Source organism: Chanos chanos, chromosome 8 (assembly GCF_902362185.1).
Source record: "Chanos chanos chromosome 8, fChaCha1.1, whole genome shotgun sequence".
Classification (NCBI taxonomy): domain Eukaryota; kingdom Metazoa; phylum Chordata; class Actinopteri; order Gonorynchiformes; family Chanidae; genus Chanos; species Chanos chanos.
In genome coordinates this window covers 14515102-14530125 of record NC_044502.1, presented here as the reverse complement: position 1 = coordinate 14530125, position 15024 = coordinate 14515102, and the positions used below count along the sequence as shown (strand labels likewise).

Below are 15024 nucleotides of genomic sequence, written 5' to 3'. Positions count from 1 at the left end.
GTTTTGGCTTGATAAATGTTATGTGATTTTCTGTGGTACTCATCTTGACCGTGATTTTAAACTTTTGGTTTGCGTGAAATCTGTGTCATTTTATGTTCAACATCACCATCATAGAACCCCAGCTGTTGACTTACAACATACACAAGAAAGTGAGATTGTCGTGCATACCATTATGTGTGTTTTTGTGGGTGGGAGAAAGAAAGAGCGAGAGAGAGAGAGAGAGAGAGCGAGAGAGAGAGAGATTGCCAGTTCAAGAACATTTTGTCTGGACAAGCTCATAATAAAACAAACCATGGACAACTTGACGCGGGCAAAACAATATTGACTGTTTCTCTTTTACTGGGTTCGTACACAGTAACAACAGCACTAAGTCATGTATATTCATTTCACATACACAAAACTATGGGTTTGTTTTCACTCCTGCTGCTGAGTCATTAGGACCCCATATATCCGTGACGTTTCCATGACAATCGCAGTACCCTGTGACACACCAAGTGAACTATCACAGCAAACAGCTGGGCTCCGTTACAGTAATATCTATTCCCTTTATGATAAACTAGTGTTTCCACTGTATGAAGAGGAATAAATTAAAAGAAGAAATGATTTGGTCTTTCTACTAAAGCAGCTGTATATCTTTTTACTTCCTTTCCTTTTTTGGCTAGGCAGCAGCTCCCACCAGATTAGAGATGGATAGATTTTCCATAGCTGAACAGGGAGAGTTGCAGGAATGCAGTGAAAAGTACTGAGCCGTGTTTACCAAGCAGGGTCAAGATGACAGTAAGGCTACTGTAACCATCGACAGTCACTGCGATTTCTATGGAAACAGCCCTCGCTATGCATTCAGGAAGTATACTGGGAAAACACATACAGGGGAAAAAGAAAAAAGTTAAGGTCGTTTTGATAGACAAGATTTAAGAGATGGAAAGTTTACATTGATCATATTGTTTTCTGACCAATATCCCAGTCAGTACAAGTCATGAACTTCTCCAAATTACACTCATACACAAATAACAATGGTACATACACATGTCATTTGACATAGGTCAATGCGGAAGCATATGCGGTGCTCTTAGAAATAAATAACTCTGATCTGATAAAAATAAGCAATAACTTAAAAAACACAACAATGTAAAACAAAACAAAACAACACAACAACAACTTGTAAAGTAAAACAATGTGATTGCACATTTTGTGAGGAATACACATCAACAAGATCTTTAACCATATACAGTACAGTCACAGGAGATGTTTGTCAGTCATTACGTAACAAGGAATGATACAGTGATTAATCTAAATATCCACTTCTACAATAGAGATTTAAATTTTGTCAAATAAAACTGGAACTCCTCGAATTCCATTCAATGAATACACACACTTGCTGTACAGCATTCAAATGTACCTTATTACGACAATAAACTTTATCCTACACTGCAGACATATTCAGTCATTTTTTTTATCATTGCACTTAAAGACCTGAGCACTCAAAAGAAGGTCATTCAGTGCATTTCAAATAAACACAACATCATTTTCCTAGCTTCAAAAGGACCGGATAAAAGAAACGTAGCTTGATTGAAGAGAAATAGTGAGATGCACCACACAGGTACTGGATTTGGAATGACATAGAGTGGAGTGGAAATCTCAGGTGAATGGACTGACGGAATTGTGGCCAAAACCTCGAAAGACAGGAAGATAAGATCCTAGAGGGAATGACAGGTTGGAGGCAAAAGTGGTCAGCACTTAGCACTGGCACTGAAAACTTGGGCCAGAATATTTAGGCTAGGCCAGCATACCATGACTAGAGTTGTCCAAACTAAGGTGAGAGATTTTACCTGAATTTATTCCCAGAAATATCGCAGATACCAGATGGTTTCATTTTTCAACTGAGGTCCAAACAGAGGGTTTGCTTGGGCCAGAATTGCTATTAACCAGCTAAGACACAAATACACAGATCATAACACATAAATATTTTTTGTATGAATGCAGCAAGTACATAAACCATGTTGAAGTGATCAGAAGAGATGCTGGTATGCATTTGCAGTGCCACCAGAATCGAGGTAAACAGCAATAAATGCAGTGCTTCACGCGCATGCAAATTTGTGCATCTCACGTATTTAACATGGAGGCTGCGTTAATATCTCCATGAGCACAACAAGTGCAAGTCATTTAAAGAACAATCAGGGATGTTAGTCGGGCGAATAATGTTATCCAGGTACGGAGATGCAAATCAGATTTTCTTTGTAATTAAGTTCTAAAAACAGGCAACTTACAATAAATAGCAGCACACCGCTGTCAGTATCAAACTTGTGATGATGACTCTGTAGGCAGAAAGAAAAATAAAAACTTGAGGCTAAGAGCATTATAACAGAGACAGACAGACGGGATGTTTAAGTGCAATTTGTTCGACACTTTATTGTGCACTAATTCGATGCCAAGCAAATTCAGATAGGTAGGATTAGGCCCACAGCCGCATCCTGACCGTTCAAATGAACTACTCTTGAGTCTTAGCGCAAAACACTGACACTTTTTCACAGTCAGCAAAACAGTAAAAGTGTAAATAAACGAAATGCTTGCAAAATGACAGAGAAAAATCATTTACAAGAATTGTTGCTAGTACTCCTCCGTTTACGATAATCATAGGCTAGCTGGATAATCCTCAGAACCTACCCTCTGTTGGGTCCTTTAGGCACGAAGAAAGGGGCAACCACTCCAACGAGCCCCCATAGCGTTGTGAAACAGATCATTGGCAACGTAAGCGAGTGGGAAACCATTGTGTAATACTAAATTATCTTGAAACGATATATTAAGATGGGAAATTGCTTGAAGACTAAAGGTAAAGGTAGAATCAGTATCATTAACGACCGCCTCCGTTACGTAGCTTTTAAAGCCCACCTACTTTTTCAGGATTACCAATGATTGGGCGCAGCTTTCGATAAACTTTTATGTTATTGGTTAAAGTGCTATCAATCATTATTAACTTGTTCGGTGAACATGACGTCTCATTCGGATGCAGATATCACTGTAACGGCGGAGGCATAGCTTCTAAAACAATATTTAAACTTATGCTACATATGACGAATATTTCATCCATGCGTCTTGCTCATAATGCATTTTCAAAGGTTGTGTGAAACGAAGGTTTCTGTTTACTTCATAACTTGAATGAAATTCTGGTTTTCAACCGATTCTTGTGAATGACAGAGCATGTGGTGCTATTTGGCAATGTTTGTGTACCAATAGAGGAAACTAGATCAGAGAACATAAGATATTTAAAGATCGTCTGATGGACATATGAGCATGAATAATGTTCCTAAAATGTCAGAACAGGAGGTTAATCCTGTGCAAAGTAGCCTATCAACACACGCAAATATAACAACACAATAACTTTACATTCCAATGAACCAATGGGCAACAAGCACTGCAAATATATAGGCCTAACTGCAGCAGTTACTGCGAATATGCTAAACGCACAACAGGAAAAGACTGAGAATTCTTGCCTTCTGAGCTGACAGTTTAAAACAAAACCTCAAGTTTCTGATTTGCTCTAACATGTCTGTCAATTAGTTATTTTTTCAAGTATGTAACAGCAAATATTTGGTGGTAGACCTACACCAATATAATGTGGTGTAATTCTGAAATATGTCCACTGGGATATTCGCTCATTTTTCTACAGGGATAGCCTCCAGTTCATTGGGAGCTGAAGGAGAAAGAAGTCCACTCCACACTTTGTTCTCAGAGTTTCCTGTAAACTTTTGGTAGGCTTATCTTTCTATCTGGTGATAAGAGAGGTCCTTTTATTCACTTGAATTCACTTAATCTGAAGGACTCCTTCTCCCTCACTAACAGCTCCTTCCTCAGCAACTTTGTCCGGTAACAGTCAAATAACTCCATCTACTGGTCAGGTGTTCTATCCTCTTCACACTCTATATGAATTGACAGGCGGACAAACCCCTTTCCAATCAACAAGACAAAACTGACGTAGGTCCATTGATAGAAAGGATGCAACTGAAAGAGAAAATAGAAAAAAACTCATATTACTCTCGTGAAAATCTCATAAATAAAAAAACAGACCGTAGCTGCTGGCGAACAGACTTCAACAAATAGAATGGAGATCCGTGCACTGACAGATGCAGTCCAAACATCAAAAGGCAAATGACAAAATGATCAATTACATCTCCAATCCAATCACGCACTTGAAATAAAATCTTAAAGTAAACTACAGTCGTAATTTGGAGTAACAAGGGTGACTATACTGACAGGCTAACGTAACACACAAGCGACCATCGTATCGGACATGAGAAACGGCAAGAAAATAGCTGAATCACACAAATCAGTATCAAAGTAGGCTATATTATTACCCATATGTAATGGTAACATAACAGACACTCTTAGTCAGACATACCGAAAATGCTGTGGAAACGGAGAGAACGAGGAATGAAAACAGGAGAAACGTTGCACAGCGAAATTCATTGGCCTACATAAACTACTATTAAGACTGACCTATCTTAGCACTGGTCATACAGAGTAAACTGCATAACTAAACAAAACACGGAACATAATATCAGGGTTTTAACTATTAGAGGGGAGTACTACTCAAATAGATCTAGATTACCGCATAGCCTACAGCAAAGAATACATCATTAGGAACTGCAACGGTTAAAATTTTAATTATGGGCATTTACTGCCAGATTTTAATGCAACATCTGTGCACGTATTTAAACAGAAGGGAATTCAATTTTTACCCTAAAAAAGACAAACAAATCAGCATTATCTGTTAAAGCAAAAACCGTGTTTGAGTAATCAGTATTGAAATGAGACGCACCATAAAGTTTCGATGTGCATCTGTGAAATGGTTTTAATGAATGAGACCGTCGTATCTCTTTAAGATTAGGGAGAGGGCTGCGGCGGAGCTGCACATGCCGGGCAGACGCGCTGAGGAAACGCGTGTTTTAATGAGCAATATCCCCTCGGACGGGCGCTGTCAGCTGGGCATCCCCCTGTTCTCTGTTGTTTGCAAGTTTTGAAGTGACATTTTGTTAATTTCTCCTAGTTTAATTTCTGTCGATAATGCTGGATGGTGGAACTCATGAAGTTTACCAGAGACATTTGCCGATTTTTGGGAATTGGTCGCGGTAAGTAGGCTGCTAAAACTTTCCGAGCTGAAGGCTATGTATGCTCTTCGCAAGCAGAATTCCTCGTCTCACGATTGCTTCACGCTCAGACACCCTGGTACGCAAGTCTTTTAAACTGAATTGATTTCTCGACACTTGAATAAGCACTTTTGGAATTCACATGCACAGTGTGTTCAACAACAATTTACGTCATTCTATCGTTGTTGATATCAAATAGTCAGTCAGCTGCACTCAACTGTATTGAGAGGGTTATAACCCCAGCCCGGCTGCAGACATGTGCGCTTCAAACACTGGTGTATCCCAAACTGGTGCTGCGGAATTTGAAACTTTGTGACCATATGTAGGCTACAAGGGGCCACGGACAGCTGTGCCGTACATCAAGCGTTGTTCGTGTTGAGTTAAAATGCTGAAATTACAATAACATCGGAGTGTGTCACACACCCACAAGAATGCGGCTATGGCTACTACCTGTGGTGTACAGTGTAATGCGGGTCTGTGTAAGCATAGCTAAAGATAATCATACGTCGTTACATTTTGCATTGTAAAGAACAACAGTTCATGAATAGCGAACAGACCAGTTAATAGCGTTGCTTCATCTGTTTCGCGAATTTAGAGTTTTGAAAGTTTTGTCACCGAGTTGAAAACTTCAAGAGTTGTTTATCAGAAATATAGAGAGCAACCATGTTCTGTTTCCCCAAAACAAGTTAAACACCATTCCGTAGGCTATTTATATTGCGTTTGATCTACAGAGTTGCCTTACAGGCTGATTTCACGATTTAAAATGTTTCTTCGCAAGTCCTCCGTCTCTTTTTTTAAAGTGGCATCGGATGAATTTTAATTCGATGTGTTGGATGTTGAATAAATTAATGTTGCCAAAGCTATATTTAATATTTGATGATTTCTCTGTAACAGTTACATTAATGTAAAGATGCGTAGCCGTGTCACGCAACTGTTAAGCAACTCCTGCAAAGGGGTTTGATCACTACCCCACTATTGTCACCTTCCTGTTTTTGTGCACGCGTGTGCCATTGTCGTGGACTGTGCATTCATTGGCTACACAAACGCATAAGCTACATAAGGTACTTACGTTGTATTTTTTACCACATTTAACTGTCATCTTGAGTCATGGAGCAAAAGGTTTACTTTTGTTGTAAAGTCCGTGGGCCATTCACCGTACGCACCCTTCATACAGAGACAGACAAGGATAAACCGTTTTTTTTTATTTCCTGATCGTCTTTTCCCACCATCCTGCTAACATTACTGGCTTCACAATTTCAGTCAAGTGTGGTTTTGGAGGATTTCTTTTCTCTGAAATGGCACTTTAAAATGAGAACATGCGGTTTACTTTGGGCAGGTTTTGGGTGGTGAAGGAGAGAATGTTAAGGACTGATTTGTAGTGTTCCCTCAAGGATGTGGTGATTAGGAAAGTCGAACATATTACATGATTTTAGTAATACCCTCTGTTGCCTTACAGGCTGAAGTGGGCAAGGCCGTTTTCCTCATTATTCACTGGAAGTCAGAGACAGTTGACAAAACCAGTGATTGTTCGCAACAGCATTTTCCATCCAAACCACGTTGCCTGACTGTCAACCTTGGGAACCAGATAGTATACAGGTGTTTCTCATATCTTAGACTGAAATAAAGTTAAGCTTGTTCAACAATTCTGCCTCTAGTTGTGCTGTGTAAGCAGTACTCAATGTTTTCTTTACACATACCCTGAGGTAGATCATGCAGAGAGTATAATCTCTTGCTCTTTCTTTTTCTGGCCCTCTCTCTCTCTCTCTCTCTCTCTTTCTCTCTCTCTCTCTCTCTCTCTCTCTCTCTCTCTCCCTCTGAAATATTTAAAAGTGTTTGCCTAACAGATTTGTGGAATTTAGATTTAGTCTTTGCTGAGATGTACTGTGGTTTATGATACAACTTCATTACACTGTTATTCTGTGCAACATTATTTGTTCCTGTTTATACAATAAAGGACTTTGTTTCCTTCCAACTAATAAGATGTATGTCTCCTTCTTTGGGGCCTGTGATTCTGCATTTTAAAAGTCTTTGTGTCAAATGAACGTTTCTCACTTGCTTTTTAGCGGTTTCTATTTTTGACTCTGCTCCGTGTCACAGCTTGGCCAGAACGTGCTTCATATATTGCAATAAGTTCTCTTTCAAGGTTTTTTGCTAAATAAAGAGTCTGCATGTCTTCGTTTGCTTGAGAAAGTTTGAAAAACAAACTTCATTTCATACACTTGTGGGCTATGTGCAAGGTCAGGTGGGTTTGCACACAGTCTGTCCTTGAAGAGGCCAGAACTGACCCATTTTTAGAAATCAGTCTGATAGAGAGGTGATTTGTAACAGGTGGGTAGGGTTGTAATCACTCCCTCGCTTTTCTTGACTCTCTAGAAGAACCCATTGTGCAGGAGAAGTTAGAGTGTGAGAATGGGGCTTCAGCTGACCAGAAGAGCAGGTACAAGGTGAGTAAATATCAGTCTAATCTATGAAGGTAATGTCTTTTCTTTTCCCACTCAGGTAATGCAGTTTGTTTGGATATGATACTCATGCATTCTGATGAGCTGTCTTTGTAATAATGCCTTTCCTGCTTTTTTTCTGAATTGAGCTCAGAAAATCAACCATTTTCAAACTGGTTTTATGTGTACTGTACCACATATGGAGCGACATATGCCTACTGTTGTTAGGAGAGTTTGAACCCTTTTCTGAGGAAGCAAGTCCGATACACACTGAAGCTGTGTGTCTGTGCGCGTGTGTGTGCGCGTGTGTGTGCGTGCGTGCGTGTGCGTGCGTGCGTGTGTGTATGTAGCAGGATGCTGTTAATGACTCAGAGGGACTCAGCGATGTTGAAAAGTCTAGACGGAGGACGGAGAAACGCCGGGCCCAGAGAAGGGTGAATCTAGCAGAGGCACATTTGTCTCACCCCACAGACATGTCTCACCCATCAGACATGTCTCACCCATCTCATTCATCACCTGTCCCTACTCATTTACATACTACACATGCTTTTCACCACTTTTTCCACTGTTTTTTGTTTTAGCGACAGCGAGAGAGGAAGAAGCAGGAAAATGAGGAGAAGAATGATTTCCCTTTACAGGTGAGACTCAGAAACACACTCAGTGACCATTCAGTAACCTAAACTCTTACACTGATTTAAGGATGTACTTCCCAATCTACTTTCACTACCTGTTACCCATATGTCCTCTGTTGTACCTGCAGCTCCACCTTAATCAACCAGACAAGGATTTGATGATTCAGGTGTGTACTTGATTCAGGTGTGTGGGTTTAAAAAAAAAAACAAAAAACAGATATATGTGGAATATTTTGTCCACTAGCTGTGAAATATATATTCAAATAATCACCAAAAAAAAGAACAGTGGTTTCAGTGGCTTTGTGGTTCTGAACAGGACTGGGAGGATGAGGAGGAAGAGGGGGAGGAGGAAGAAGATGATGTTGAAGAGGCATCAACGGAATGTGACAGAGGCATCAGGGTAGAGAAGGTTCAGGACACGGAAGTCTGTCACCATGGCAACAAGCCGGAACCTTTGCTCACCACCTCGGTGGAGAGGAGCAATGGACAGCTTCCTGACAACCAGCCAGAGGAGGTAGAGGACAAGGGCATTTGAAGGACAGGATCTGAAAAGTCTGTGTAATCAGTGTTGTGTGTGTGTGTGTGTGTGTATATATATGCATACCAATATACAGTATGTATATATATATATGTGTGTGTGTGTGTGTGCGTGCGCGCGCGCGCACATTTCCACCTGTCAGACACTTGCAGGTGAAAGCAAATTTTCAAGATCAGTTGAATGTGAGGAATTCTGCTCTAAAAGTAGTTGAGTTTTATATGTCTGTCAGTAATGCTTAAGTGATTAGCTCTCATCCCGTGTTTGTGTATGTGTGTGTGCGTGTGTGTGTGTGCGTGTGCGCACGCGTGTATGCGCACGTGTGTGTGTGTGTGTGTGTTTGCGTGGTCAGGATCCAGAGTGGGACGTTAGTAGTGCTTTTGTGGTTAATGCAGTGAGCCATATCCGACCCAGAGGCAGGACCAAATCATGCCAAAGCTCCAGAGACAAAGACAATGAGACCAGAGTGAGTCTGGCTAATAATCCTAACTGAACAAACAAAAATATTCACAACCTGACTACTCATTACCTCTGTTTACTTTCTTCACTGCAGTTATCAGGGTTCTTGTTACAATTCTATTACCACTGTTACCACTGTCTATTACCACATAATGTATTTACAAATTACCAACCTGTAAATGCAACTAAATGTAGCAGTGGGAGAGGCATTCTTTTAGTGATAGGATATGTAGGAGTTTATTTTTCATAGTCAAATATCTGCAAAGCATGATGGATCAAAAGAGGTGTCAGTTCTGGTCAGTTTAAATTTAAGTCCACTTGCTGCTTGCCTTTTTGAGTGCAGAGTCAATGTGCAAAAGAAAGCTGAAGTTGTGTTGTGTTGTGTTGTGTCGTGTCTTGTTGTTCTGTGTCGTGTTGTGTTGTTGTTCTGTGTCTTGTTGTGTCTTGCTGTTCTGTGTTGTTTTGTGTTGTTCTGTGTTGTTCTGTGTCTTGTTGTGTCTTGTTGTGTCTTGTTGTGTCTTGCTGTTCTGTGTTGTTCTGTGTTGTTTTGTGTTGTTCTGTGTTGTTCTGTGTTGTTTTATGTTGTTGTGTTGTGTTGTGTCTTGTTGTTCTGTGTTGTGTTGTGTTGTGCATTGTGTTGTGCATTGTGTTGTGTATTGTGTTGTTCTGTGTTGTTGTGTATTGTGTTGTTCTGTGTTGTTTTGTGTCGTGTTGTGTCATGTGTAGGTGAACGGCACAGACATGCGGAAGAAGAGAGGTGCTGCACTAACAGGTGAGTCTGACCTGACCCACACAGGAAACCAATAAAAACCAATTAAATATTACACAGGAACCTACCTATGGAGGTATTTTACAACACAATTCTCAGTCATTTTTACAGTTTCTCAGGAACAAGAATGAAGGGAATGAATCTCCTGTTTGACACTTCTGGTTTGAGGAGAATTCTTTCAGAAGAGATCAGTCAGACCATGGGAGTGAACATCCTCTGTCCAAACCTGTACTTTAATTCTCTTCCTTTGTTTTATGTCAGCGATGGATGCATCTTTCAGAAATTGTTTTTACATATTTAAATAAATGAGCTAAAATGGTACCCAATCTCAGAGTGAAAGGCCCCTCTGAGTCTATACTAAGGGATTGAAGAAGGAAAACAAATGGAGAATGGAAAAGAAAGATGAAGAGATGAGGTGTGTAGACAGATTCATTTTATGTTTGATACATTCAACCTCTAACTGTTTTTGTTATCCTTCTTTCTCTCTCTCTCTCTCTCTCTCTCCCCCTCTCTCTCTGTCTGTGTCTGTATGTCTCTCTCTCTCTCTTTCTTCCCCCTCACAGAGAAAGGCATCAAGCTGTTCAAACAGGGTCTGTACTCTCAGGCTGTCAGTATGTTTACAGAGGCCATTCAGTGTGACCCCAAAGACCACAGGTACAAGTCACTCAGCTCTAACACTAAACATTTGTTTATTTGTGTGTGTGTGTTTGTTTGTGTGTGCGTATGTATTTGTCTTTTCTTTCTTTCTTTCTTTCTTTCTTTCTTTCTTTCTTTCTTTCTTTCTTTCAATGTGAAGTACTGTGTGATGCCAGTGTGTGGCAGTTGATTGTCTTTTTTTCTGTCACTCCCTACCCCGTTCCTCATCAGTATGATTTGTGCTCAAATCAAATCAGAATATCTCTCCCTTCCTCTCTCTCTCTCTCTCTCTCTCTCTCTCTCTGTCTCTGTCTCTCAGATTTTTTGGGAATCGTTCTTATTGCTATTGGTGTCTGGAGCAGTATACTGCTGCCCTGTCAGATGCACAGAAGTCCATCCAGCTGGCTCCTGACTGGCCAAAGGGATATTTCCGTAAAGGGAGTGCACTGATGGGGTTGAAGGTGTGTGCCCGTCCCCAGAGCTTGTCACATATATTACTGAGTGACAGCATTGCCTTTGTAGAGTTTTGTTTTCCTGTGGTAGAGAGTTGTGACTGACTGAGTTGTGATATGATGCGGGTTTCTGGAATTTGCAATTGATTCTGATGAATTTATATAATTATGCTTAAATCATTTTAACTTCAGCTTCGGAAGGGCAGAATGAAATGTTTTTAAAAGTCAGTTTCTCTCTCTCTCTCTCTCTCTCTCTCTCTCTGACTCTGTCTCTCTCTGCAGAGATATATGGAGGCAGAGAAAGCCATGCAGCAGGTTCTGAAGTTAGATAAAGACTGTGAAGAGGCTACTCATGAATTGCACAACTGTAGAGTACTGCAGCTCATGGTAATCCTATTGTCTCCATATCACAAAAGCTTTGCTATAAGGGCAACACAAATACTGCTATAAGATTACTGCCTTACCTCCTATACTATACAAAGAAAAAAAAGAAAAGAAAAAGAAAAGACTTAAAGATAATAACTGTTGAGAAACAAAGGCCCTTTTTTTTGCAGAGTCTCTTTAGAATTAAGAAGGCTGTAAAATGTATAGAATTGTAAAGGCTGCTTTGTGATGCTTTATAGAAAACATTATTGAAAATAAGAAGTTGGAGAATGCTTATTTTTAAAATTTTAAAACACCAAGAGAACTCTACCAAGATTTCACCGTGGAAGTTTACGACTTTTTGACGTTTTCTTTCTTTTCATGTCCCTCACGTTTTAGTTTTTCATGGCATTTTATTTATTGTCGGTTCTTTCCCTCTCTCTCTCTCTCTCTCTCTCTCTCTCTTCATTAGGAGATGGGTTTTGGAGAGGTGCAGAGTGTTTTGCTGTTGGAGAAGTTTACTACAGTTCAGGCAGTGTTAAGCTCCCCAGGGGCAGCTAAAGGTAATAAAAAAAGAGAAAAACGTTTGTTCTGCATATGCCCACAGGGGGGCAGCAGAGTATTGTAGCTCTATTCTATAACCCCATCACTGAACTCTCAGCCAAATTCTTCATAGCAGCAGTGAATGATTTCTTTGTTTAAATGTTCTTTTTCCACTTCATTCCACTGCTTATTCCACTCATTTTTTTTCAACTCTCAGTGGCTGACCTAACCTCACAACTGGACCAATGTGGGTGAGTACTTCTGTCAGTATAGACAGTTACCGGCAGGGAAAAATAAATGCTAAAGAGAGGATAATGGATAATTAATTCATTTTTAAAATATTCAGTAAACATTTGACAAGGTTCAGACACCCTCTGTTTTCTACTCAGAGCCCCCTGTCCCTCCCTGTGGGTGGGTAATGTGACGCTTGGAATTTCGGAGAGGCGTTTGTGGGACCTTTTTGAAACGTAAGACTTCTGTGTCCTTCTCTATGTCACTATGTTCTCTCTGGCATCCCCTCTACCTTCCTCTTAAAAAATCCTCTCTATCAGTTGACAGATACACTGCCTGGCCAAAAAAAAAAAAGTCGCCGTTTGGATTCGGAGCCTCTGGAGGCAGTGTTATTATCTGGGATCGCTTCATTTGGTCAGGTCTAGGCTCAGCAATGTTATGGGGCAATAAAATGAAGTCAGCTGAATACCTGAATGTACTGAATGACCAGGTTATCCCATCAGCAGATTTTTTTCTTCCCTGATGGCACGGGCATATTCCAGGACGACAATGCCTAGATTCATCGGGCTCAAATTGTGAGCGAGTGGTTCAGGGAGCACGAGGGATCATTTTCACACATGAATGGATCACCACAGAGTCCTGATCTTAACCCCATCGAAAGTCTTTGGGATGTGCTGGAGAATTACGGAGTGGTTCGACACTCCCGTCATCAACAAGATCTCAGTCAAAAATTAATGCAACTCTGGATGGAAATAAATGTTGTGACGTTGCATAAGGTTCTCGAAACAGTGCCACGGCGAATGGGCATCATAATCAAAGCTAAATGCGGTCCAACAAAATATTAGAGTGTGCGACTTTTTTTTTTTTGGCCAGGCAGCGTCTGTAGTTTTTCTTCCCTCTCTGTCTCACACTTTTAATAACTTTCTCTCTCTCTTTTTCTCACTTCCTCTCTGTAACTTTAGAATTCCCCTTCTCTCTTTCACTCTCCCGCTCTCCTTCTCTCTCCCTACCCCTCTCTTTCTCCTTTCTCCTCTCTCTCTCTCTCTCTCTCTCTCTCTCTCCCTGTCCTCTCTATCTGTCTCACATATTCACTGTCTGAGTTGCTTTCCTGCTCTGTAACATATCTGTTTGAAACCCCATAGCATTGTCTGTTTGACTCTGGCTTCAGTGTTCTAACTCTGTGTACGTGCAGCTGCGGGAAGATCGACAGCATCCGAGTCTTACATGAGCGCCTCTGTGCTTTCATCAACTTCAGAAATGCCGGCATGGCTGCACGAGCCTTAGAGAAGCTGCAGGTTAGTGCTGAAGGTGATTCATTTCATCCGGTTTAGCTTTCACAGTACAATCTGTCATGTTTCTTTGGTTATGCTGGGCAGTGGTATTTCCCATTTTGCAATTGGTCAGCTTTGTTGTCAGTCATGGGGTAGGTGTAGTTGCTGGCAGCATTAAGTGAATAATACCTCCAAGCATATAATTTTAGCCTGACAGCCTCATGCAAATATGAAATATGAAAATATTAGTGAGAGTTTTAATGCTTTTCAGTGTAGTACAGTCTGCCTGTCATCTGACAAATTTATTATCAATCTCTGTGTTTTATCTCATCTAGGGGGTGGAGCTTGAAAATACGAGGCTTGTCATTCGCTACCCAGACCGCTGGATGCAGAAATCCCTGCCTTCTCAGAAGACTGTCTCCTCCTCTTCACAACAGTCTGTTGCTGCAGGGTAATGAGAATGCTCCTCCCACACCCTCATTAGTAATCTGCATCCCTTAACCCCCACACCCTCTGTTACTACACACCTATTTCAGTGCTTGTATCACAATAAACCTATTATTACACTCTTAACTTAACATGTCTACTCACACACTATACCCTCAGCCACAGTGGAAGGTCCAACTATGTCTCCTATGTCTCTCCACATTTTATCCATTTCTACACCACTGCTACCCCACTGTCCTTTGATCAACACGGTCAGCTCTTTCACACACTCCTCTCTGTGTTAAACTAGCATTAGACTGGCATTACATAATCCTCCATAAACAAAAGACTGTAGATATTATCATCCTGAGCATGGCTCATCTCATATTTATCAGTTGTCGACACAGAGGTCCAGTGAACGGGGACGAATGTTTCTTCTGGAGGACCACTGGATGCTTCTTCGGAGATAAATGCCGTTATAGGCATGTCCCAGATCAACGAGGGAGGGACAGGAAACCATGGCAACCCTGACTCGCTGGTGTTGGACAAGGGCTACCCATCACGCCCTTGAAGACCAGAGAGAAAAACCATTGGACAAGTTTTGGATGCTGTCAGCAGTCTCTGTTTGCAGAGATACTTTGGCCTGTTGTATTGAGTCTTTTTGGTTTTTTTTACAAGTCAATGCTACAGTTTCATTTGAGGTTCAAGTCAAATACAAAAACTGGAGACCCTTTGAAACCAGCTGTATGTAATTTCCTTGTTGAAGCACATATGAATGCAAACATGAAGGATTTTATAGTTTTTATTCAACGCTAAGACCAAAAGATGGTATCTGAGGTTCACACCATCCATAGCCATAGAAAACCTCAATAAGAAAAGCACTATCATGTATTTTTAAAGGGTTTGCCTATATTGCTTGTTGCTGCTGTATTGCACAAAATGTATTTCAGTGCCAGTCTCCCATGTTTCTCGTGAGCAGAGAAACCAGATCAATTTTGATGTCATATAATATGGATGAAAACTATATTTAGATATTCCACATGCTTCTGTCACAGTACATCTTTTACATACAGCATGCTCTGCACATGCTCAGTAAAGGGTCCCATGTGGAGGGAGCGGGTCAAT

The 15024-nt window shown here is 40.7% G+C and overlaps 2 protein-coding genes across 2 annotated transcripts; one reads left to right on the top strand and one right to left on the bottom strand.

Annotated features, from left to right (window-relative positions):
• Positions 1 to 399: 399 nt before the first annotated feature.
• On the bottom strand, positions 400 to 2802 carry atpv0e2 (ATPase H+ transporting V0 subunit e2). Its single transcript, XM_030781539.1, has 4 exons — positions 2665 to 2802; positions 2268 to 2315; positions 1830 to 1929; positions 400 to 1697 (listed from the first exon to the last, which is right to left on the bottom strand). The coding sequence occupies exons 1-3, from the start codon at positions 2766 to 2768 to the stop codon at positions 1836 to 1838; spliced, it is 246 nt and encodes an 81-aa protein (XP_030637399.1). The 5' UTR covers positions 2769 to 2802; the 3' UTR covers positions 400 to 1697; positions 1830 to 1835.
• Positions 2803 to 5068: 2266 nt separating this feature from the next.
• Positions 5069 to 14430, top strand: LOC115819324 (hsp70-Hsp90 organizing protein 3-like). The gene is made up of 14 exons (XM_030782886.1): positions 5069 to 5126; positions 7518 to 7588; positions 8164 to 8220; positions 8531 to 8728; positions 9102 to 9215; positions 9935 to 9980; positions 10541 to 10631; positions 10933 to 11074; positions 11348 to 11452; positions 11901 to 11991; positions 12333 to 12438; positions 13395 to 13497; positions 13809 to 13924; positions 14295 to 14430. Exons 1-14 carry the CDS (start codon positions 5069 to 5071, stop codon positions 14428 to 14430), a joined length of 1434 nt encoding a protein of 477 aa, XP_030638746.1.
• The last annotated feature ends 594 nt before the right edge of the window (positions 14431 to 15024 follow it).

What these genes read in the sequence shown, in the direction of transcription:
- atpv0e2 (XM_030781539.1), bottom strand. Translation starts at nt 2,768, where the DNA reads ATGGTTTCCCACTCGCTTACGTTGCCAATGATCTGTTTCACAACGCTA. An exon ending in CCTAAAGGACCCAACAGAGG is followed by an intron (nt 2,316 to 2,664) that starts GTAGGTTCTGAG and finishes TTCTGCCTACAG; the next exon opens with AGTCATCATCACAAGTTTGA. An exon ending in GCGGTGTGCTGCTATTTATT is followed by an intron (nt 1,930 to 2,267) that starts GTAAGTTGCCTG and finishes TTTGTGTCTTAG; the next exon opens with CTGGTTAATAGCAATTCTGG.
- LOC115819324 (XM_030782886.1), top strand. Translation starts at nt 5,069, where the DNA reads ATGGTGGAACTCATGAAGTTTACCAGAGACATTTGCCGATTTTTGGGA. An exon ending in AGAATGATTTCCCTTTACAG is followed by an intron (nt 8,221 to 8,530) that starts GTGAGACTCAGA and finishes GGTTCTGAACAG; the next exon opens with GACTGGGAGGATGAGGAGGA. An exon ending in CAACAGTCTGTTGCTGCAGG is followed by an intron (nt 13,925 to 14,294) that starts GTAATGAGAATG and finishes CATATTTATCAG; the next exon opens with TTGTCGACACAGAGGTCCAG.